This window comes from Strigops habroptila, chromosome 4 (assembly GCF_004027225.2).
Source record: "Strigops habroptila isolate Jane chromosome 4, bStrHab1.2.pri, whole genome shotgun sequence".
In the NCBI taxonomy this organism is placed as follows: Eukaryota; Metazoa; Chordata; class Aves; order Psittaciformes; family Psittacidae; genus Strigops; species Strigops habroptila.
The window spans coordinates 9,688,436-9,712,583 of NC_046358.1; the positions used below are offsets into that span (position 1 = coordinate 9,688,436).

Consider the following 24,148-nt stretch of genomic DNA (forward strand, 5'->3'; position numbering starts at 1 on the left):
CTAATTGCAGAAAAAACAATCTGCTTGATTTTTCTTAAGAGAAAATTTGTCAGCGTAATAAGAATTCAGAAACAATACATTCAATTCATTATAAGCCTTCAAAGAGACAGAAGGTACCACTGTACATCAATTGCATAGAGGAATGTTGGAAGGGAACCATAGTCAGGAGCAATATCAAGAATAGCTTTGCTTGTATTATCGTCTAGTGATGTTTAAACATGCACAGCATGTCCTTGAAAGCCTAGGGATAAAAGGAAGAGAAGAGATGAAAAATTAAGCCAGAACTAAGGTCTTTGGAAAGAATTTGAGGCTTAGAGTTGTTTCTGGGCACATTAGTTTAACCTTCAAATGAACCACTCATTTCTTTCCTTCTCTTCAAAGTAACACTTTTAAGTCCCAGAATTTGACTTTGAAGCTGAGATCAATGGTGGTAACATTCTCATAACACCAACTCCCACTGGAGGTGAAATTGGGAAGGAGGGTGGACTTGTGGTTTATTCAGAGATTCCAAACAACACACCAGGCAAGTGATTTTTGCATCAACTGTGCTTCCCTAACTAGGACAGAGAATTTTAATCTTGCAGAAGGGGTTAGAGCTTTACCAGCTCCTACTGACCCAGCACCTCTCAAAGCACCAACCAATGCATGGTCTGCCTCACAGCTGCTTCTGTCCCACGGTCTGGGTACAGGCTGCATATAACACTCCACAGATCAGAAGTAGAAAGAAAATGTCTGTTGTCAATTGGTGTAAATTCGCCACGCAGGAGTCTGTGCTTCTGTTGGACAAATACGAAAAAGTCAATACATTGAAAAACATTAAAAGTCACTAATCTTGTTTCATAGCTAGCCAAAAAGGCGATGGAGAAGCTGTGAACTGAGCTATGCCTTGAATTCCTGAATTATAGGTCGTTGATTTGTCACTGATTTGTAACTGCCTTTAGTATGACCTAGCAGCACAGCAGAAAACAAGGTTTCAAGATCAAAAGAGTATTTAATATCTTAAGTTATATGCGCATTTATTACATATGCATTTATACAACAGAAAATGTTGATTTTCAAAGCACTGTCCGAACACTAACCAGCTAATGATTCCCCATGCAAAGCCAAAGCAACAGCTATTTTTATTATATCTATTATTTGTTTGTGCTCATAAAAGGCTATTTTGTGCCATCAGCTAAAGCTAAGCACATAAGGGAGAAATGAGTGTGAACAGAAGAGAATGAAATGTCTTGACCGAATTCCCCATGCACCAGTTAATGGAAACAGCAGGATGAAAAAGGAGTAGGTAAAGATAAGGTATGACAAAGCCACAAAACAATGAAAGGGCTGCGAAAAAGTGAGTTGATTACTAGATAGAAGTACATGTTGGTGGAAAAAAAGGCTTGTTACCCATGGTCTTTTCCATCTAGCAGAGAGAAGTGTAACAAGGACCAGTAGTGGGAAAGGTCAAGTAATTCAACGCCTAATTGTTACCAAAGAGAGTTAGTCTTTGGAATGAGTTACAAAGCCAAATGGTGAATTTCTCACCTTTTTTTTTTTTTTTTTCAAATGCAGGCAAGGATTTAGAGAACATCATATGGAGTGACCTTAGAGCAGGTGGCCAACCTGCCCAGGTGGCAGAGGGCAGCTATCTCTTCATCTTAGAATCATAAAATGGTTTGGGTTGGAAGGGACCCAACCACCTAGTTCCAAACACCTTGCCATGAGCAGGTTGTTGAAAGCCCCATTTAACCTGGCTTTGAACACTGCCAGTGATGGGGCAGCCCCAGCTTCTCTGGGCAGCCTGTGCCAATGTTTCATCACCCTCACAGTGAAGAACTTCCTAATACGCAATCTGAATCTGCCTCATTCAGTTTAAAGCCATTCCCCCTTCTCCTATCACTATTACCAAGCAGGTCTGTGGTTTGCGGACACCTTCCTCACCCATGTCAAGACCCCATCTACCAGTGTGTAGGGAAGTGCTGACCATCCCACAAACTGGACTAACCCCCCTTAAGCTCCACAGACAGCCGCATCCCCTGAGCAGTCACCAGCCCGGGGGACATTTGGGGGCTTGGCACGGACAGGGTGACAGCGACACAGCTCACGGCCACCTCAGCCGGGCCCGCTGCTCTGAGGAGAGAACTCCTCAGCGTGTGAGGGAGCCATCCTTCAGCCCAGAAGGAGCCAGCCAGCCAGCCCGCCCGCCGCCCGCACCTCCTCCGGCCCCCCACACTGCCTTTAAATAACGACTGAGCGGCAGTCCCCCCCCCTCCCCTCCCGCATCACCGCTTCCCGCCCGGGGCTGGGCGGGGGGGAGGCCGGGCTGGGCGCGGGCCGCCGCGCTGCGGAGCCCGTCCTGCACCAGGCGGCGGAGTCAGAGCGAGCGCCCTGGCGGCCCCGCAAGCTGCAGCGGCCGTGCCCGCACCGCACCGCCTTCCTCCTCCTCCTGCCAGCCCGGCTCGGCTCCGCTCGGCGTCCCGCCCGGCCGCCCCGTGCGTGGCTCCCGCCCTCTATGGATGGGAAGGCAGCACCCAACGGCGTGGCCACCATCGAGGACAGGATATTGCGGATCACGGGCTACTATGGATATTACCCGGGCTACTCCAGCCAGAAAAGTAAGGCGCCCTCCCGCCTCTCCCGGCCCTTGGTGGGGGTGTGTGTGGGGGGGAGGATGATGGCAGCAGCCCCCTGAGGGTGCCCGTGGTCCCCCAGAATGCCCTCCCCACCCGTCGGTATTGGGTGGTCAGGGTCTGCTCCCTGCCCGGCTCCCCGCTGAGAGGCCGGGCGAGCCGTAGGCTCTGCGGCCGGGGGCGGCCGACGCGGCCGTGCCGGAGTGCAGTTGTAACGGGGGGCGATGGCGTTACGCCGCGAAACTTCGGCTCCATCCTGCATCCAGCGCTCGGGAGGGGTGCGGGGGACCTTTCGCTGTCATTTTGGGGTTTGTTATTTCCACCCCTCCCTGCGCACCGCTGCGGGGGTGTATGGGGGGTGGGTTTGCTCACCGGGTGCTCCGCGCCGCACCGGGAAAGTTTCGGTCCCGGTGGGTCCCCCCGGGCGGGCGCTTCAGCGTGAAGCTCCTGGGTTATTCATCGTCCTCGCTTAATTAATCTTCATCGTCCTAATTAGATTTTTCCAGAAAAGTGGGGAGTTACCGAGGGGTTTTCCTTCGTGCCATTTTAATAGGAGACCCCTGTGATTTAGGGATTTGGTGTTGGTTTGGTTGGGTTTTTCGGTGGTTGGTTTGTTTGTTTTTCTCCTTTAGCAGCTGCAATTAAAGCAGTTGGTTCTTGCAGAAAGTCACTATTTTTGCTTTTGAAGTTTTTAATTAGGAGCAGCGGTGTTTGCTGAAACTGTGGCTGTCCCAGTGCTCTGTAGAGCTATTTAACAGGGAAAGTTAGGCTAATGAAAGGAATGATTCATTTTTGCCACCGAGGAAATGGATGCATTAGTTTTATTATCTAATAGTTGCTGTGGAGTTTCAAGAGGTATGATATGTCACAACTTACAAAAGGGAAGGGGAATGGAGGCAATCTGGGTGTGTGGGGAGTACAGGGGCAAAACCCCCACCGTAGTGAGGTGAACACTAAGGAGCGGACTTTCTTCTGTGTATTTAAACTCCCCTTGGAATCAGAGGAGGTGAACTGCTTTGCAGAATAGGCAGTGCAGTACTCTCCAGCTCTAACACAACAATAACCCAAACCCAAAATTAAAAAACTGCTAATATCAGACAAATGTGTCTATGGGCCTTTTATGACAGAGGAAAGTCGTGCATTGAAACCACTTAAAAAAAAAAATAAAAAATAATTCCCTTGTGTAATGGTCAGCTGAAGCAGCAAACAGTCAAGCCCGGTGGTTTTACTCAGCTGTTACTCGTAGCACGCTAACAGCATGGCAAGTGTTGTGATCATTTGGTGAGGTTGGTTGGTTTGGCTGGAGTCAGAGGAGTTGGGAAGAAACTCAGAACAATCCGTAGGAATGGCTGCATTACAGTTCATGGACTGTTTAGGTCTGAGCCAGATGGAACCTCTTTCCCAATTCTGCAGTGGCTCGAGAGGATCCTTACAGTGTGATTTACCAGAGAATGGATGAGGATACTGGATTAATACTTTGCTGCAAGTTTGCTTCAGTGGCAGAATGCCATTTTTCAGTCTTCAGCAACACTCCCACTCTCTATCAAAATGTAGACCTGAATTTAGTGTTGTAACTGCATGGGTGCATCAGCGAGGCAGGAGAGCACTGCTGGGACAAAGAAAAGCTTTTTTAGTCCAGGACCAGCTTCTGCAGATGCTACAAATTGCATCTGCTTAAAATTAGATAAAGCATGCGGGGAGAGGCCAAAGCTTTCAAAAGTGCTGACTCTTGGGGTTTTATTTCAAATCTCCTACCCTTTTGTACTTTTGACAACTGTGGCAAAACAAAAAGTAGCTTATGTTTTGCTGTTCAAAGAAAGTAAGCAAAATTTTTGGTCATCATGCTTAAAGAGGAAAACTGGAAGTGCGTAGCCCAGAGGTATCCCAATATGTAAATGCCCTTGGGTACATGAAAAGCACGTGCCTCTTCTAAGCTATGAACACTTTTTAAAGCAGTCTCATAAGTTTTGGAACTATCATCATGATTTTTGGAGTGCTTGCAGTTGGCGAATGACTGCCTTATCCTTGTGGCTGTGTTTTGGATTTATAAAGTGCTTTAATGTGTCACGAAGATGTTCTGCCCCTACCTGCAGAAAAACAGTCATCTTTCAGGCATTTTGAATGTACAGCCTCTTGGCACTGAGGTAGCAAGAGTCACTCTTGAAGATCTTGGCTTGGATTTCTATCTCTGTTTCTGTGTCCATGCTGAAGTATTGTCTTCAAGTGGTGTTGCTTTGAAATGCTGTTGACTGACAGTTCTCTTAGCTAATCCTTGAGTACAGCTACAGTTCTGTCAAAATGTAAACACTCAAGGTGGGAGGCTTGTACAGCTAATTATTAGTGTACTTGATATCTCAGTTTATTTTGGCAAGGGTGTGATTTTTGTCACCACTGTCACAACAGAGTTTTAGTGCAACTGAACAATGCTGGTCAGTGCCTTTTGCTGGAGAGCAGCATGCTGGTGGCATGCAGCATGCTTGAAATGTCAGGTAGGTTGTGTCCCTACTGTACCCAGCGGCAGAGGAGCCATTGTCTTGTCATGTGCAATCATCTGCTTGCACAGTCACCTTGCTCATGCCTGGGTTTGAAGGGTACCTAGGAAAGAGGGCTGCTGAGGGTGAGCTGTTGTCCCCAGGATGGTTTTGTGCTGTCTGCTTCTTGGGTACAGCTTGGGTGTGATCAGAGAGCACCAGAGGGGTGTTATTTGAATGATGATAGCCTGCTGATGGTCACTGCCTTTCTCGAGGCTTGTTTTTGTCCACAGCCTGTGGTGCAAAGCTAGGGGCAGGAAGGATTCCCTTCTTGAGGAAAGGTAAAGGCAAGTGGTGGTGACTGCTGTTCCGCTCACTCTTGCGGGGGCCCAAGGCTCTGTGAATTGTGCTGGTGATTTACATCCCTCCTTCGGTGGATAGGCATGTATTCCATGGTTTCACAGGAGATCATGGCTAGGTGTCTGTGTGTGAAGGAGAAGGACTGGTCACAAATTGTCATGGAATCTTATGTTGGAGACTGTGGTGTTCAAGAGCTGTTATTACAAAGAACTGCAGTATTTTGTAGTGACTTTTGTTTCGTCTTCTGTATTTGTGTGAACTAACCTACTTCAGATGAGAGTGTGCATATGATGAATCTTTTGTTAATTTTAAATCAGCTACTTTTATGATTTTATTTATCCTTAAAAAAAAGAAACAAACATGTGTTAGAGAAGGAAAATACCTCCCCCCCCCCCCCCCAATAATCTGATTAAGCAGAAACATGTATTTTGGGCTGATATTTACATGAATGTATATTGCAAAAAAACCCACATCCTGCATAATAAGTCACAGGAATTAGAGCAGGGTGTCATGGGTTTCTCCACCAATGCCACTTGGTGCGGAGATGGAAAGTGCTCTTCCTGTTCCCAGTCACCCTATACCTTTGGGTGCAAGGCTGGATCCCTCAGTTCCTGCATTTAAAATGTACAAAGTATGTATGAGGCCTCTGGCTTCTGTGGGAAGGAAGAGGGGCTATGTGTCTCTTCCAGTGTGTTTCTTCAAAGTTACTCCGTAATTTCCCGGGGCATGGCGCTGGAGAGGATCAGATGCTCCAGCCTTTGACCTGGGATTGCAGATGTTGCTCCCATATTAGGGACCCCTTGGCTTCATGTTTCAATGTGTGCATTCTGATTTGATCTGTTCTAGCTTTTCCATCGATGTAAACAGTGGGAAACCCTGTTTCCTCTCCTGATATTTGCCGTAACTTCTCCTTCTTCTCTGACTTTTTGCTGGTAATACAATCATGTTTAGCGTCTCCAGTCTTAAGTGTATGTATGGTGGGGTTTTTGTGGTTAGTTTTTTTTTCTCTTTCTTTCTTTTTTCATTCTTCCCAACTGCCACTCCATCTGCCTTTCATCTCAGTACTGAAAGCTTTTTTACTTTCACACTACAAAGTTCCTCTCCTTCAAGTCTGTCCTAACACCTTTTCTATGCCTTCCACTGAATTAAAACTGCTCCAGCCAAAGTTTATCATCTCTGATCTTCACCAGCTTCACCAAGTCCACCACCTCCAAGTCAAGCAGCTTCTGCCTGTGTAATAACTTTATGATGGAGGTCTTTCCACTATCACAGTCTTATGTCTTGTCCTGGCTCTCAGCATTGCAGATCTGCATTTCCGTAATGCTGTTTTCTTAGATCTGGGCGAGCACAGCATAACTACTGAAAATGCAGTGGCTGCACTTGTTCTCCCAGCTCTTCACATAGCCCATCACCACCTCTCTTTGATCATGCTTGGAGAACTTCTCTTAATATGCATTCATGTCTGGAGGGCTTGATTCCCATCACAGCAGATCATGAATGCCAGTCTCCAGCAGGCTCTTGCTAGACTTTTAAACCAGTTCCTTTGTACGTTCTCCCATGCTGCTTCAAGCTCTCTGCTCCTCTCCTTCAGACCTGCCTTGAAACCCTGGAGTTCCATAAGCTCCTATTAGCAAAGGGTGGTGTTTCATTCTGTGCAGCAGCAGCAGCAGGACTGTTGACTGTGATACTGGGCACGTTGCGTTGATGCTGGGTGACCACCCCTCTGGTGCAGCTACATGGTCAGGTGTGTCTGCCAGGGAGCTGGAAAGCCGTTATGCTGCACCATAGTGGTGCTTGGCATCTGGGAAGAAATGTTGAACCTGTCCTTAATGGTATCACACTGTAGAGAATAACCTTTATGCTTTCATACTTCCCTAGAACAGCTCAAGCAACGTTTCATGGTTTAATTTGGCAAGTTAAGCCTCAAGTCAGCAATCTGAACTTAAGCATCTGCTTAAGTCTGAACTTGCACTAAGCCACTGGGCTTTGACAATGTGTTTAAAGTTAAGTCCATGCTTAATTGCTTTGCTTAATAAGACTGGGATTACAGGTATGCTGAGCCAGCATCAGTGGCTTGGCAATTTGACTGCCTTGCTCTCTGAGCAGAGCAAAAGGCTGTGGAGGGGAAATCTAAGTCTGAAACATAGGAGAGAATTTTCTTCTGGTTATTACAGCAGCTGTGCCAATAGCTCTGCTGCAGTACGAATCACATGGCAAACCCAGATCATCTCTGTGCTTACTGAACACCATGCCCTCCTGGTGGCTTGTAAATTCCAGCAAGAGGAACAAAGTCTCCGTCTGTTTCCTGGAGGCACCCAGCTGCTTCTTCAGCAGTTTGCAGAGCCCGCAGTTTCTCCATGCAGAGTACACGCAACAGAAGAGACTGGGAAAGGAGCAGTCGAGGAAAGGTGCTTTGAAATCTTTGGTGAATGAGTCTGGTTTCGGGGAGCTGTGTTTGAGGGGGTCTAGGAGGGAGGCGGTGATGTCTGAATCAACTTCTGTGTGAGTTAAAGTCTTGGGGTGCTTTGGCTTTTACCAGTTGTGGCAGCTGCCCCTGTGCCACCAGATAGTGTTTGGGTTGCAAGGATTCCGGATGCAGGTCTAGGCAGGCTGGAATAAGCTTTATTTTAAAGCCCTTCCATTCCCTACTGGACAGGGATTTTCTGTAGCAGAGTTAGTCCCAGTCCTTCTTTTAGGGGGGTGTGCTGCAGTGGGGGCTGGATCACAAACTGTAGTTTTAACAGTCTTTTTGCCCACCAGCTCTGGGGGCACAAGAGGATGTCATAGCATAGAATGCAGTCCTGTTGTGGTTGCTTCTCCTCGAGGCATGTCGTTCTGTTCAGGCAACCCCCCACAAAGCTATGGCTGTGTATCAGCACAGGTAACAATAACTTGTGAAGTAATTTCTTTCAGCAAAACAGATGTTATAAATACTCCTTTGCCCACTAATTTTGGCAAGATGAGATATGTATTCTTCAAGGGAGTAGGGCCAGGCTTTATGTGGGTTTCTGTTTATGCTGGAAGGGACAATATTGCAGCGCTGCACCTGTAGCTGAAGCGTGGAACCTTCCCTTCACATGGGAATCCAAAGTATTTTGAAAGATGAGGGGTCTCAGTAGCTGGCAGGAGAGGAAACTGGTTCGGTCCTCGGCCTTTTGCCAGGGACTGATTTGGTCTCTTTGGGTTACATCTCTGGGGAGCTGAACTGTGAAACCGCGGTACCTGAGTATGCCATGGCATATGGGTATGATTCTGAACAACTGTGGGCAGGAGGGATGAATTTAAACTGGGAAGGACACCGTGGTGATCACGGCAGTGAGGAGCATACCCTTCCGAGAAGGGGTTGATAGAGCTTGGCTTGTGCAGGCTAGCCAAGATGGGAACGTGGCTGCTGCTCCTAATACATCTTGGGAGAATGAAGGGGAAATGCAGGAAAGAGTTATTTAAACTGAAACAGCATGTTGGCACACAGACAAATGGGTATGAACAGGCCATGAATAAATTAAGGCTGGAAATTAGCAGAAGGCCAAAATTAATGGCCAAAAAGTCTCTCCCAGTCTTATGTATTTAAATAAGAATTATTTCCGAAGCTTTAAAGATGTCTAATAAAGAAGTTTGCCAAGATTTTGAGAAAAATTACTCCTATTTGGCAGGGAAAATTGAGACAGTAAGGTGGGGGGGGACGAATGTTAATTTGCCAGAGATTGCACAGAATAAGCCATAATGTTTGATGGAACTATCTCTTCCTTTGCTGGTGACTGCACAGCAGGTATTGTGCTGAACCTGGCCCGGTGTTCAAGGTTCGTGGGCATGCTTTCAATAACTTGGTAACTTCCTATGTGTGCTTTCTGCCTGCTTTTCAGTTCCTCTGCCCTCCTGTGCTCATTTGCTACAGCCCTACTCACAGAAAGGCTTCCTTTTTCCTAAAAGAATTGCAGCTGCATATAACTTATTAAGAAGTGATCTGGGATGCCATGAGCTCCTGGTGCTCTTCTGGTTAGCACAGAAGAGAGAGCCTGCATTTTGACTGTTGTTCCAGCACTCTTTCCCTTACGCTGTCTTCCCCATCCAGTCAGGCAGGCAGCTGCGTATCTGGTCTTGGTTAAATGGGGTAAAAAGTTCCAAAGTGGCAGATGGTTCTGGCAAACTTTTATCCTTCCAATGCTTGCAGTCCTCTTTTTTTATTAGTGGTTTTTAAAGTTTGCAATTATTTCTTCTGCACGTTTGGAAATTGATGGGCTTTTGCTCAGCTGCCTGCATGGGAATTTACCTGTGAAAGTGAATTTGCAGCTTGACGTTTGCTGAACAACTGGTGGCAGGAATTTTTCCACACAAACCTCCTGTTGGATGATCACGATGATGAATAATGAAAATGCCTGCAAAAAAAGTCAGTGTCTCTTTGTGGCAAATGTGAGAATGGAGGGGGGGGGGAAGTGGAGTGCTTAACTAGTTGGTTAAATTATACATGAAGTGGACCAGCTCTACTTAGTGAGACTGAAAAATCTTTCTTTCTTGCAGGAAGGTAAAGTGGGACTCCCTGGTGGCCTATAATTTGGGCTGGCCCTTGGCAGAATGGCAGATTTCATTGTATAAAGCTAGAATCTGTAACATTATGCCTAGCTAATAACCAGGGTATGGCTCAGTGATGATAGAGCTCTAAGTGAGAGCATCACAGGCACTTTGAGTGGCAACAGTGAATTTATTCAAAGGCTTGAGGCATGTGTTCAAGTCACAGGCTTTTGCTGTATCTGCTACACAAAGACCTTTCTGTTATTACTTTGAAAACATACTAATTCTTCCTAGACTTCCCTTGCAAGTGTTCTTGATAAAATGGACTTGCCCTTTCCTGCATTCAGCTGAGCTGGATCAGGGGTAGCAGGGCAAGGGGAGCAAGAAAGGTGTCTGTCTTCTCCTTATTTAGAGGCAAGGAAGCAGAAGCTGATTTGCTCGTGTTCTGGTTACCTTAAGAGCCTAAGGCAAGGGAGCAGGATTCAGGTCTAGGGTGGCAGATGACATTTCCTGCTGTTTCTGGCAATTTTAAAGCTGTTCCTTGTCTCAAAGCTGTCCAGTCTATTTTGTCTGATGTAAGAAGAGCTTCCATACCTGCTTTGATTCTCATTTAAGTTTCAATCACATCTTTTAGGGGGAGGAAGAGAGGGGCAAGCCCCAGCAGGGTAGTTCATGGGTCAGTATGACCCCACCAAAATAATTCCACCAAATCCACTACTAGACCAGTCATAGACCTGGTAGTGACCTCTCCATCCAGGCTGAGAAAGAAATTGTAGCTTGAAGCCAACCTGGCAACTCTTCCGTTTTTATTCCTTCCTGTTTCAGGCATTTTGTGCTTGCATTATGACTGGGAAGTGGCTGTTTATGGCACTAAAGCAGTCGTGCTTGAGCAATTGCCTGCTGAAACAATATACAGTTATCTCTCTTCCTACAGAGGCTTAGTCTTCTGGGGGACGTTTTTGGTGAGGGCTAACACACACCTTTATTATTAATGGGGTAGTTGGAGGTACTTCACTAAAAATAGCTTCCTACTGGGGGCTGCTTTTTCATATGATTCATAGAAACACAACTGTGCAGATCCATTCCAGCTAATGGGCATTGTATACCTGAATGTCTAAGGACAGTACTGACATCACGTGCTGCTGTGCCTGTGTAAGATAAGCATGAAACAGGGCTGGAACACATGTTCTCTGTCGGAGTGCTGTGAGACAGAAAAGTGATTGCATTAGTTTGCACAGTGTTATATACATATTGATCATCTTGAAATAAGGTGGCGCAGTTGTTATAACCCTTTTATATGCCTAAATCCTGGGAGTTTTTAGTCCTTTCCTACACAAAGCTTGCCATGTGGAGTTTGCAGCCCTGGGGTTGTGTGGGTGCAGATTGGGGTTTTTCTCTGCAATGCCAGAAATAACCTGTTGCATGATATTGTACAGGGGTTAGAATTTGTATCAGCTCATGTGCAAGTGGAATGCTTTGCGGTGCTCCGCTAGAGGAAATTCTTCAACACTGACAACATGGATGGTAGGAAGGTAAACTCATTGGGGGGGGTGGGGGTGTTCTGTACCACAGTTTGGACTTCTACCTGAGGAAGATTGGTTCTACATGTGAGAAAGCACTTACCCAATTCTCAGTGCTCAGTGAGGCTGCTAACACAAAGAGCAGATGGAAAATGACTGAACTTAGCATTTTTCTGGGTAAATGGAAAAGAATAACACATCTGATGAAGTTTTCTAATTTTCTATCAGTTCTTGCTTCTTTCCAGGGTGGGATGGGATGGAATGGAATGGAAAAAAATGGGGAATTAGGTAAGAAGAAAATTTTAAACATTTTGAGGACATTTCTTCTGAGGGGAAAAGAAAAAAACCAGACTGGTGAAGTGTCTGGAATGTCACTGAAGTGACACTTTTCACATGCATTGAAAGAAGAACCTTGGAGGAAGGAACAAAAGACATTTTTCAGCTCAAACTTAGTTAAGCTGTTGTTGGTGTGCTGAGCCATATGTGTCCTGTCAAGATGATTCATCCAGTACAAGGCCTGCCTTCTGTCACTCTTCTTGGGTGGACCCTTTGGCAATGGGCATGAATTTATCTGTGCTTGTGTGCCACAAAGCTTGATGCTTGCAGGGTGCATTGGACTGACTTCAGTTTGTAGTTAAGTGCACAACTGCTGTCTAACCTAGTGTCTTCATGGAGGTGTGAGTGCAGGAATATGCCTTCTAAACGCCATCTGCGCTGAGATGCAGACCTTGCTGGTTGTTTGGAGGGTTTACTTAAAAGGCTGAGATTGTACTTCACCTGTAGATGCGCTGCGGCAAGCAAAACAGTGAAGAAGCTGCTTAGCTGGATTTTGTTTGTTTATACAGATTCAGTGTTGGAAAGGAGGTTAATTAGATCAAATTAGGGCAACTCTATTTCTAGCTAGGGTCTGTGTGGTGTCTTTGTGCACATCTGCTTTGAAGTGTATTCAGAGCAACTGTTTTGAGCATCCCTGTGAAGGCAGGCATCGTCAGCTATGGGCTTAGAGAAATCAGTTAGAAGAAAAGATGTCTCTACGTGGGCAGACTCTAGAGAACTTGCTTAAACTTAGGTATTCACACTGTGCACACATGCAGCAGTAGCTTTTCTGAGAGCCAAAGTTTCTAAGGCAGACACCTGGAAATACTACTCTGGTGAGCATCTACATGTGATTTAGCCACAGTGAAATTTTGTGTGAGTAACTTTTAGAGGCACTTCTTCGAAAATGTGCCCCTTAGTTATTATTGGTGTAAAACATCTACACAATGTAGTGAAGTTTCATAGCACTTTGTAGACATAAGACATTCCTTACAGTCTATTGTTTTAAGGAGGCAAACAAAATGGAAGGTACAGCTCTCAGATTTACCCTGTGTAAGGGAATGGAGAGTATCACTATCATTGTGCACATTGTTAACAGATGTGGGGTTTGGTCTCTTATTTTAGCTGGTATCTCAGATTTGCCATACCAAGAATAGTAAGGGACAGACAAACCTCAGTTGTCTGGGTTTAGATTTACTGTAGTTCTGAAGCTGCTCCTGCATGTGGGATGTTTACAGCTGAGGATGTTTGTGGTTTAGTTTTAGACAAAAGTTAAGCTCTTTTTTAGTTTTCTGATGAACAGAGCTTTGGAGAATAATGTTTTTGTTGGTTGTTTTTTTATTTTTTCCTGTGGTGAAGCAGTCCTAGTGATGTGTTACCTGGCTAAAGATCACAGAGCAGGAGAATCCTCTGGTGGTTTAGTGACACTGCACTTCACATCCTCCCTTTAGGTAATGGATGGTGCATGGCTGAGTAAAACAAGTCATCTCATTTTGTTCATGTAGCCCAACTTTTTCAGTTTCCCTGCCTGGGACTTTGGGCAGGTACTGTAGTTTAGAGCAGCCCGAATTGCCAAATATCCCCCCTGCACATAAAGAGAAGATTCATAGGTCTTCATCTGAGGGTTGCGGTCACATTCGGGTATTCAGAAGCAGGTCTCTATGAAAGCCAGCTGGAATAACACAGCACAGTTTGAACTGAGTACGTAGATACTGGGTCTTCTGTTGCATTTATGCTTTCCTCGTGTATTTCAGTGGCTTGAGCTGTTCTCCTTGGTCCTGGCTTTTCCTTTTCATCCCACGTGCTTCCCTTCACTCCCTGTGTGTCTGGCATCAGAGTGGGCTGGTTGAAGGGAAGATCTGAAAGGAAATACGCTTGGTGCTTTTGATGTGCAGAGACTTTTTTTAATAGGCTATGAACAAAAACTGTGTCTGCGTATTTCCCAACTGAAGAATATGTGATTGCTATTCCCAGCTTCCCTCTGAGAACAGGCTTTGATATCGTTCATACTCTGTGGTATTTTTGTAGCAGACTGTTAAGGTCTGGAAGAGAGTAAAAGGGACGATTTAAAAAGGAAAGAATAGCCCTGTACCTTGTGATAGGTCTGTGAGTGAGCAAGTTCCTGCTTTTTGGAATTGCTACTAGGTCTCTCTTTTATCACAGAATCATTTTTTAAAGTCAGCGTTGTTTTGCCTAATGTAAGCACTTGCTCCTTGTCAAACATGTCCTTGTATGCCCTGTTAGAACTTTGCACCTTGTTCCTGGGTGTGCAGATTACAGAATGTCTTGTAACTAATCTGTTGGGGGTTTTTTGGTTTTTTTTGTTTTTTTTTTTTTTTTTTTAACCTCATTTCTTACAGAAAGAAGGCTTATATGAACATCACATCTCTGTCCATACTCCCTCCCTCTGTTTAATTTTTTTTGAGACACTGGAGAATCTGGCCAGAAGACACAATTATGTAGGGAAGTGACTGTCCATTTTGCTGTTGTAGAATTGTTTGTCTCTTGCTGCTGGTTCTTTGGATACAGCTTTTCAGTTGATGAATGAGGGTAACTCCCATGTAGTCTTGGAGTCAGGTGCCCCCATTCTCCCCCCCAGTATATGTGGAGACAGAGGAGGAGGAAGAAAACAAAGTGTTGACTATCATTGACTAGTTCAGTGTGAATAAGCATCCTGTGAAGATAACACATCTTTTATTTTATAATTCTTTCCAGCATGTAGGTGGGATGATAGCCTGAGTAGAGAAATGTTGGCTTCATACTGTTGATTTGCTTCTTCAGGCTGTACCAGGATGCCAGCAGTCTCACAGGGTACACCTCCCTTTGTCTGGGGCTTTGAGATGAGACATGAAAAACATAAAATGTTTCTATTGAAAAACATAAAATGTTTCTATGGGACAGTTTCAGGTTTTGGTCTGAAATTCAATGAAAAAAGATTAATTTCCAGAACCACAGCTATTGATAAAGGTCTGTAGAGCATTGCAGACAATGGTTGTGAACCCTTTGCAGTTTTAAAAAATTGAGAGAATGTAGTTGTTTTATTAAGGCTACAGAAAATGTTATAAAATATTCATGATGATCATTTCCTCTTATTTGAAATAATAAATCCAAGGTTAATTTTGTGCTTGCAAAAAACTGGTGGCTGACTATTGGCCCTCTATTTCCATGCTAGTGTAATGTAGAGATAATACTTAATATTTTATCTACTTTGCAAAGATGTTATTAGGCTCACAAATATGTCATGGTGCCCAGAGAACAAAAAGTAAGTTTCCCTTGCTCTTGCAGGTTAGTGAGATAGAAGCTTCTGCCATCATTTCAGACATTTTGTCTCCTTAAGAGCCTAGGGAAAGAAAACATTGCTGCACAAGAGGACCATATAAAGCATAAAAGTTTGTCTGTTAGCAAATTTAATACTCAGTGTAACTCTTAGCTTTAAAAAAGGCAATAAGGAAATGCCACCGTTTTTTTTTAATTTTAAAGGCCAAGTTCCTAGAAATTATTTTTGTCACCCGTGCCATCCATTGCATTGCCAGTTACAACATTTCTGACCCATGTTGAAAATTAGAATATGACATTGTGGTGACCGCACTGAACAAGGAACAATGCTCCTGGGTTTTATAAACAGGATTTAAAGCAACCTTCCTATGGTTGTGTTTTATTATTCTGCTGTATGTGTTTTTGTTGTTTATTTTTTTCCCAAAGAAGTGAATGCTGGTGTGACAACATGAAGCCTTTTTAGTTACTGCTGCTGCACAAAGTATTGTAAAGTCTGACATCCCTTTGAAGAACTGTTCTTAGCCACTGCTGCTATTTTTATTTTTGAGTTGTTCTCTGCTAGAATATTTTTTTCTATTTTGTCCTTGTATGCCCTGAATTTTGAAACACTTTAGATTAGCTCACAACAAATCAATTGAGCTCTTTCCTCCTTCTGTTTTCTCCCCACTCTTATTAACTTTTACTGGACTTTGCCTGTGAAAATCTAGTTGAAAGATAGTGTGTTTTTTTCCCTTGAACTCAAAACAGAGTCTTCAGAGAAATATCTGCCAGAAGCACTGACCTACAAAATCTATTAGACTTTCCCCACTGGTACGAAATTTATGTAATGTTGCCAGATTGAAGGACTGCTCTGCTTTGGAGGTAAAATACAAAGTTCAGTCTTGCTTTCATAAGTGCGAATAAGTGGCTGATAATGAATGTATGCAAACCTGCGGAAGGTGGTTCGTGAAGTTCTCTCTTGTTTTTACCTTCTGGGTTTGCAGAGATTCCTTGAGGGCAGAGACTGTTTGAGCAGTTTTAACATCCAAGTGCCACAGCAGGTTCTCTGGGCTGGCTCTCGACCACTGGGAGCATGATAGGGAAAAGCAGGTTGAAAGTGCTAATAAGAGAACTCTGAGAATAGAGATGCTGAAATCTATTAGTGAAACAAATTTACTTATCCCATTTCTGTGCAGTTTAAACATAAACTGCATAACAAGGGCACTTGGTAGCTACATGCATGGAGTTGGGTCAAATACTTGCCGTGCTGTTTCACTGTGCTGCTTGCAGTCCTTTCAGTGCCACAGAAGGCTGGATTGGAGCTACCTAGTGATCCTGTGCTGATGGGAACTGGGAATTGACTCTTTCAGCTGGACAGCAAATTAAAGTTGACTTTCTGTGCTTTGCAGAGGCTGCAGAGAAGCCTAGAGAGCTTGAGAAAAAGTAGCCCCAAGGCATTTTGCAGTCACTTCAGCTTTCTCCATTTTCTTGTTCCAAGATCAGATTCTGGAGCAAACTTGTGTTGGAGTCCTAGGGGTTCTGTGATTGATGAGTTTGCTTTGTTGGCAGAACCAAAGGATTTAGCTCTTGCCATGTATGTTTAATCTTTGGGTAGAGGTGGATTTTCTCAGCTTGTGCTGAGCCATGTGGATGTCAGGCAACTCCCGATTAAAACCATGGTGGCATAGCAACTCTGAGCTGTGCTAGCCCTAATAAGCCCTCTTGTGTATGGTGGGCTCTGAATGGGGCCAGAACTTGCTGACAGAAAGAAAAGATTGAGGAGCAGGTGTGTCAGCATTTACTCGTTTCTTGACTGGATTTTGCAAATGTGTCCTTATTACTAGCCAGGAGGAAAAAAGTTGTATGTTAACCGTGATCATGTGTAATTTGTCAGTTGTAGTATGACAGAAGAGTGTTGAGAACAGGGAAAATCATTTGCATGGCATATCCGAGAAAGAAATATTTCTTCCTTCCAATTCTGAACAGAGTAGTAATTTAATGTAAGGACAGTCAGGATGATTAGACTTCTTATAAAGACAGAAATAGAAATAGGTGATGGGACCACATCACTAGTTGACTTTATAGATTTTGTGAGTTACTTGGTGATATTTTGGTTGTTACAGATATAAGTAGCAACTTATTTACGCTCTATATGTTCTTCATAAATGTGCCCATAGTGTGAAGTGTGGCTCATCAGAAGCTTATCTCTTTGGCCTTCAAAGGATCTTCCAGGGGTGGAGTTGCAAAGACATCTATGTCTGCTCAATCAGAGCATAAAAGTGCAAGAAGCAAGGGAAGTAAAATGCTGTGTGCAGAGTGGATCAGATGGGAAGGGCAACTAGCCCAGAAATTTGAACTTGCACTTGCCTGGCATTGGCTTGTGATATGAGCAGAGAAGAAAGCTCTGAATTTCCCTCTTGAAGCAATTTTGGGGATTTGGGCCATGGTGACAGTTCACTCAAACTTTGCCCTGCTAGATGAGTGAAATTAAAGCATAGCAGTGCCTATAATCTTCACTACATAAAGTTATGAAGTGGCTAATATTATATGCAGCTGCTTTTCAGTGCTTGATCTGGGTGAACAAGGAGCTGCTCAGAGCTGGATTAATTGGGAATGACGCCTCTAGCGCAAATCTAGTCCAAGGCTGACCTTTGCCTCTCTGAGTTGGTGAAAAGATGCCTTAATCCTTCTGTTACAGCACCTATTCTTACAGCCATGCATGCCCCCATTTGGTTTTTGGAGGAAAGGTTTCTAATTCCCTTTGACTTCTTCAAAAGTCATCATCTTTTTGAAGAGATCGGAAAGCAGCGTATCTCTTCAGTACTATCCCCCAGAGAGTTTGGGCATTTCTGCAGTGGGCTGGGGGTGTGTTCCAGACATATTGATAAAGCTCCACATCATAAACTATCAGGAGTAGCTAACAATATATTATACCTGCTCTTTCTCTGACCTTCCATAATTGCCTCTGATTATTCTATTACAGCAGAATATTTTAAAGTAATTGTAGAGATTGAATGCAAGTGTAAAACCATAAAGGCAGTCCTAAAAATTTGGAAAATCATGGACAGTCATCCAAATTGTGAGTCAGTCTGCTATGATAATCTTTCACAAGTGGGATGTTAACCAGGCTGAATAATGATTTGTTCTTCAAATGAAGTTACATGGCTAAGAATGGCAGAACCTGACATGGTCTTTGACAATTTTTGTCATTGATCCAAATTCCAGAGTCAGGGAAGTTTTGTCTGACTATGATGTTTAGGATTTGGCCACTTGTAAAAATATTTTGGTGGTGATCTCAGGGGGTTGAGCAGTAATCATCTAATATGAGGATTGCAGAACTGGCAGAGGTATGGATAAATAACTAGTGTCTTAAAGAGCAGGGTCACATATATAACTGTTAATGGATACAATGCAATCCCAGGCACAGCTACAGGCTGGGCAGAGAAGTAATTCAAAGCAGTCCTGCGGAGAAGGACTTGGGGGTATCCGTCAATGAGAAACTGAACATAAGCCGTCAGTGTGTGCTTGCAGCCCAGAAAGCCAACTGTATCCTGGGCTGCATCAAAAGGAGCATGACCAGCAGATTGAAGGAGGTGATCCTGCCCCTCTACTCTGCTCCTGTGAGACCCCACTTGGAGTACTTTGTGTGGTTCTGGCATCCTCAACATAAAAAGGACATGGAGCTGTTGGAGCAAGCCCAGAGGAGGGCCACGAGGATGATAAGGGGGCTGGAGCACCTCCCGTGTGAAGATAGGCTGGGAAAGTTGGGGCTGTTCAGCCTGGAAAAGAGAAGGCTGCATGGAGACCTCACAGCAGCCTTCCAGTATCTGAAGCGCGCCTACAAGGATGCCATAGAGGGACTCTTCATCAGGGACTGTAGTGATAGCACAAGGGGGAATGGGTTTAAACAGGAGAAGTTCAGGTTAGATATAAGGAAGAAGCTCTTTACTGTGAGGGTGGTGAGGCATGGGAACAGGTTGCCCAAAGAAGTGGTGAATGCTCCATCCCTGGCAGTGTTCAAGGCCAGGTTGGACAGAGCCTTGGGCGACATGGTTTAATGTGAGGTATCCTTGCCCATGGCAGGGAGGTTGGGACTAAATGATTTTAAGGTCCTTTCTAACCCTAACTATTCTATGATTCTATGTCTAATCCATTTTTAAAACATTGGTGGTGTGGATTGCCTGCCCTTCAGGCAGTCTGTTTCAGTGCTCCATTTACTGTTGTTTCCTCATGGCTAAATCTTTTTGGTGTAGTTCAGACCCAACACTTGTCTTGGTTACCTTGTGACTGGTCTCCTCTGCAGCAGTACCCTATAGATCTCGGGCCCTTTTCTTCTTGCTTCCTTCATCTTTTCTAAATGAACCAAATTCTTACACTCTTTCTGTGGAGTCATACTTTCTAGAAAATTTTCCTATCTTCTTTTTCTTCTGGACTTTATTCGATGAGCCTGTACCATTCTTAAAATTTGGTTCCCTAAATTGGACATAGGTCTTCAGTTGAGGTCCTACAGCCTGTGCAGAGAAGAATTACTTCACATCCTTAGTGTACAGTGGGTTATCCACCTCACTTCTGCATCTTTTTGTCTACAGTATAACAAGTGATGCAGCTTCAGCTTGGGGTTTCCTCTGAAGTCCTGTCCTCTTCTAGGAAACTGCAGCTGTTCCCTGAAATGTGTCTGTACAGCTGATTCTCCACTTAGGTGCAAATAATTCTTTTTCCAGGTGATTTCTGTTGTTAAAATAATTTTGGTTCTTCCTCCAAGGTACTTGCAGCCTTCCTGTTCAATATAATTTTAGACATAATGATTACGTTCCCTATTATGAAAATAACAAATGGTAGAAGGACCCTCACTGAGCATCCTTCTGTTTGACAGTGAGCTACTGATAGCAGCCCTGGGTTTGGCTCTTGAGCACTTTTCTACCCAGTGAAATAATTTCTGTGACTTGTGATGCTGGGTGGTACCATCAGCCATACTGGCGTTGAGATCTGTACTGTCTCCTGTCATTTGCTAGTCACAAACCTGTTGTTCAGTTGTAGAAAGAAACGACATTAGCCTGATGGAATTTAGTCTTGATGAACTTCTGACTGTCATTTTCCTGGTTTTCTTATGCGTTGCCTGTTTGATTATTTGGTCTGGTATTTTTACGGGAATGGAGGACGTAGGCTGCCTATTATTCCCAGCTGCTCATATTTCTTTTTTATTCAAGTTTGTGCCTTTCTACTCTTCAGAATTTCTTTTGCCTATCAAAAGTCCCTGTAACATTTTTAAACTAAGTACCCAGAACTGAGACCAGTGCTTTTTTCCTGGATATACAAGACCAGATTGTTGATGTGAAATGGATTCCTCTAGATACAGAAGTTCCAGACAGCCCTTAGTTCAGTGCCACCTCATTACTCTTCAGAATTTACTGTTCTGCAGAACAGTGATTGCTGAGGCAAGTTTAAGATGCAGTATTTCATTACTCTATTAACTGAAAATGGATATGTTAAGATGAAATTCTCATTTTCCCCTATGTTTATGAGATGATCAAGACCACAGCTGGGCAGATAATGAGGCAAAATTTTTGGCAAAGTTATCAATGACTTTGAAGTGACCTTTGTAACTTATTTTCTGATTTTTCTCTTCAGTATTTTGCCAGCATTCTGCAAGTGAAGTCATCTTGGTATATTGTTCACAGATGGTGGCATTGTTAAATGTAGTATAGGACATGCAAAAGTTCAGGTACCATTTGGAATTAGATTTAAGTGCTTTGCAGACATCACCCTGACCTTTGCACAGGTTGAAAAATTCACCTACACAACAAATTATAGGAGGCAAAATGAATAGTGAAGCAAAAACTGTTTAAATACCAGAAGAAATGTATTTAATGGTCCTGATAAACTAATGTATTGTAGACGTGTCTAGGAGATTGTCCAATCCAGTGTATCTAGAATCAAAGAATGGTTTGGGTTGGAAAGGACCTTTAAAGATCATCTAGTTCCAACCCCCCTGCCATAGGTAGGGACACCTTCCACTAGACCATGTTGCTCCAAGCCCTGTCCAGCCTGACCTTGAACACTTCCAGAGATGGGACAACCACAGCTTCTCTGGGCAACCTGTTCCAGTGCCTCACCACCCTCATGGCAGCCTACTGCCTTTTGACCTGTGGCCTAGGGAATTCAAGAATATCTGTTAAAATAGCAGCTGGGTCCACCAGCCAAACATTTCCCACTTCATCACTGTGTGAAAAAAAGGCTGTTTAATTGGACCAAGAGTTGCAGCTATATCCATGGGAGGTCTGAAGGGTAACATCTAGCCCATGGCTGAAAAATCTGAAAAATTTGTAAGTGGGCTGTAAAGAACATCTTCTGGACAGGGAGCAGTGACTAGGGTAAGGTTAGAGCAGGCTGCTGGCAGATCTGTCATAGTGTATGTTAGTTCCCACCTTGGGTAGGTGAATCTCCTTTCCAGCCCTACATCATTAGAAATGATATCTGGGAGGAAGTGTCTCCCTATAGACACCCACAGGAAAGGTCCCAACAAGCTACAGTCTTCATCACTTGCCACACAGCAAGCCCTGGCTGAATAGGTCATGACCATATTGGTTCCTGAAAATTCCTGAAAATGATTTTTTGAGCTCATAAATATCAGTGTGTCTCTTGTTAGTGTGAGACTCACTAATATTTTAAAGATTTTTATTTTTTATTTTCTCCCTAGTGTTTTGTATGTCTCCTGTGAAGTGTTGTACTCCCAGTGGCCTAACTTTGGTTTAAACATCAAAATCCTTGTACAACTCATCTGTCTTAAAACTACTGTTCCTGTATCTTTGAAGACTGTAGCACTGGTCTGGTACATGTGATATTTTTTGATCAAACTGTCAGCTATTGTTTAGTAAACAACCCCTCCCCCCCTAGAAATCTGGGGTATTTTTTAAAGCCAAGAGCTTGGTGTAGTTGTGGAGCTCCTGGAACTGGCATCTGAGAAATACTTCTGAATAACTGGGCTCTTAATCTAGTGGGGCAGATAAGAAAATCTTTGTGTTTTAACCAGAAGTCCATTTAGCAAGAGATTCTCTTTTGGCACAGCCAGTAAGAGATGCTGTAGGAAATGAAATAGGACATGCATAAAGTGACCCTTTTCTGTCATCCGTTCCCAATGTCAGGCGGTCGGTCACTTCAACAACTAAAACTTGAAACTTTTTTGCTTTTGGCCTCTGTGACAACCTCTGGCAATGAGTGCCCCAATCTCATTTTGCATTGTATGGAGAAGCTGCCGTAAGTCAGCTACTTGCTGACTGTCTTCTCCAGAACCATCAAGTTTTTCTCTTAGCTTGAGCTGCAAAGCTTGAGTTCTGCATGTCAGAGACAAACCCTTTGTGTCTTTCCCATTGGCTGGAGCTGGTGGCATTCATGGTGTCATGGAGAAATGGAAAGGCAGCTAATGAAAAGAAACATCTTGCTGTCTGTTACATGATTTAGAGAGAAGCACTGATTTGCTGGCAGAGTTATGTGCGAGTTGGTTATTCAGGTGTAATTAAGGTTCTAGATCTGGAGTCCTGACTCAGTCAAAACTATTGAAATTAATGGAATGTTGCCTTCAAGTCAGGGCCTTGGTCTTTTTTTCCCATTGTTGTGTTTTGTCTCACTTGAATCTGTTTTGCAAATGGATTGTATTTACTGGTGCATAAAATGAGTTAATCTTGGCATGTACTTCTTTGCAGGTACTCATCTATCAGCACTATGCCTGTAGTTCTTTCTTTTGCCTTCTTCAGTGATAAATTCTGCAGCTCCTATCTTGCAAACCAGAAAGAATCAAACTGGGAGAGCAGATTGCTTGGGATATGTTCAGGTTTTGTCTGCTGTTTTGTTGAGTATGTTTGAGGTTTTTGTGAAAAAGCAAACAGCTGACTAATAATCTTAACTATTAGATACTGTTCCAAGGTGATAGCAACACTATTAATTTAATGATAACAGGAAGACAGGACTGTTGTATGAAATTGAAGAAGATTGTATCTTTATTTTCTTTTATCTGGAAAAACAAGAAACCCTACTCTGTTAGTTTTTCTAGAGCAGCAATGTGTTCTTATGTTACACATGCCATGTAAAATTAATAACTAATCACAAGGGTTAAAAATAGAGATAAGTATAGGGTAGTAATCTTGTGGCTAGATGAATCCTCTTTCTATTAAAAATAATGTGGCATTACACCAGTGTATACCTTGTGTGAGATTAGATCACTAAATATTTAGGTGCTCTGTCTGTGTTTGACAATTCTCATGTCTTGATGCTTTTCAGGAGACTGCTGGAGTCTATTTATAGCACAGATTTTGAGCATCTGACACACAAGCTCCTGTGGACAGTCAGGGTGGTTTTTAAATGCAGAATACACACAGTTTGCTCAAGTTGAAAATGCTTTTTTTAATACTTCCTTGTTAAGCTGTCACCTTCCCCTCCAAGGTGTGAAATGTGGCCATTTGTGAGTTTGAGTTCAGTCTGAAGTAACTGTTTATGAATAACTCCTTTACAGCATAGGAATTCATTTCAGGTTTTCACTGGTGTAACCAGGATCAGAGTGCTCAGTCCTTGGAGACCACAGAAACACAAATCAGTTTGAGTGCTTTGTGGTAACTCAAATTGCCTTTGAACAAAAGTATAGTCCTCTCTCTGTACTGCCTGACTTTTTGTTGTTGTTTTGCTTAAAAAGGAGCATAATAAAAATCAAATTGGTGTAAATGTTTGCTGGGGGGAAGGGAGGTGTTGAGCGAGTCAAACATAACACAAGTTAGAATAGCACTTGCAATTCTTGTGGACTTACAAGATGAACCTCCTGGGGTGGCTAGTAAGGGGAGATGGAAAGTATTCTGCACTCTTCCAGTTCTGTGGATGGCTGTTAATGATTTTACTCCTCATTAATGTGCCATACACTGAAGAAAAAAAGATAAATTAGTGTTATATTTTCTCCTCTGTGGGATTTCCCTTCTAGCCCATCCAGATCTAATACACCCAGATCTAATGCATCTGAATTTCCGACTGTGTCTTGTTGGAAAGCATGTGTGGGAAGAGGTTTTGGTAATACCTGAAGTGAACAAGTAGTGGAGCCTTCAAAATATCACTGATCCTCTGAGAT

General features: G+C 43.5%; 1 protein-coding gene across 2 annotated transcripts in view; it reads left to right on the forward strand.

Moving 5' to 3' along the window:
• The first annotated feature begins 2,364 nt into the window (after positions 1-2,364).
• SLC35F4 (solute carrier family 35 member F4) overlaps positions 2,365-24,148 on the forward strand; it is a 125,859-nt gene continuing 104,075 nt past the window's right edge. Inside the window, exon 1 of one of the 2 annotated variants that reach the window (XM_030483147.1) lies at positions 2,365-2,597. In XM_030483147.1, the coding sequence (XP_030339007.1) occupies positions 2,495-2,597 (103 nt within the window). In that variant the 5' untranslated portion in view covers positions 2,365-2,494. The remainder of the gene's footprint in view (positions 2,598-24,148) is intronic. The other variant, XM_030483148.1, reaches the window with a different exon arrangement.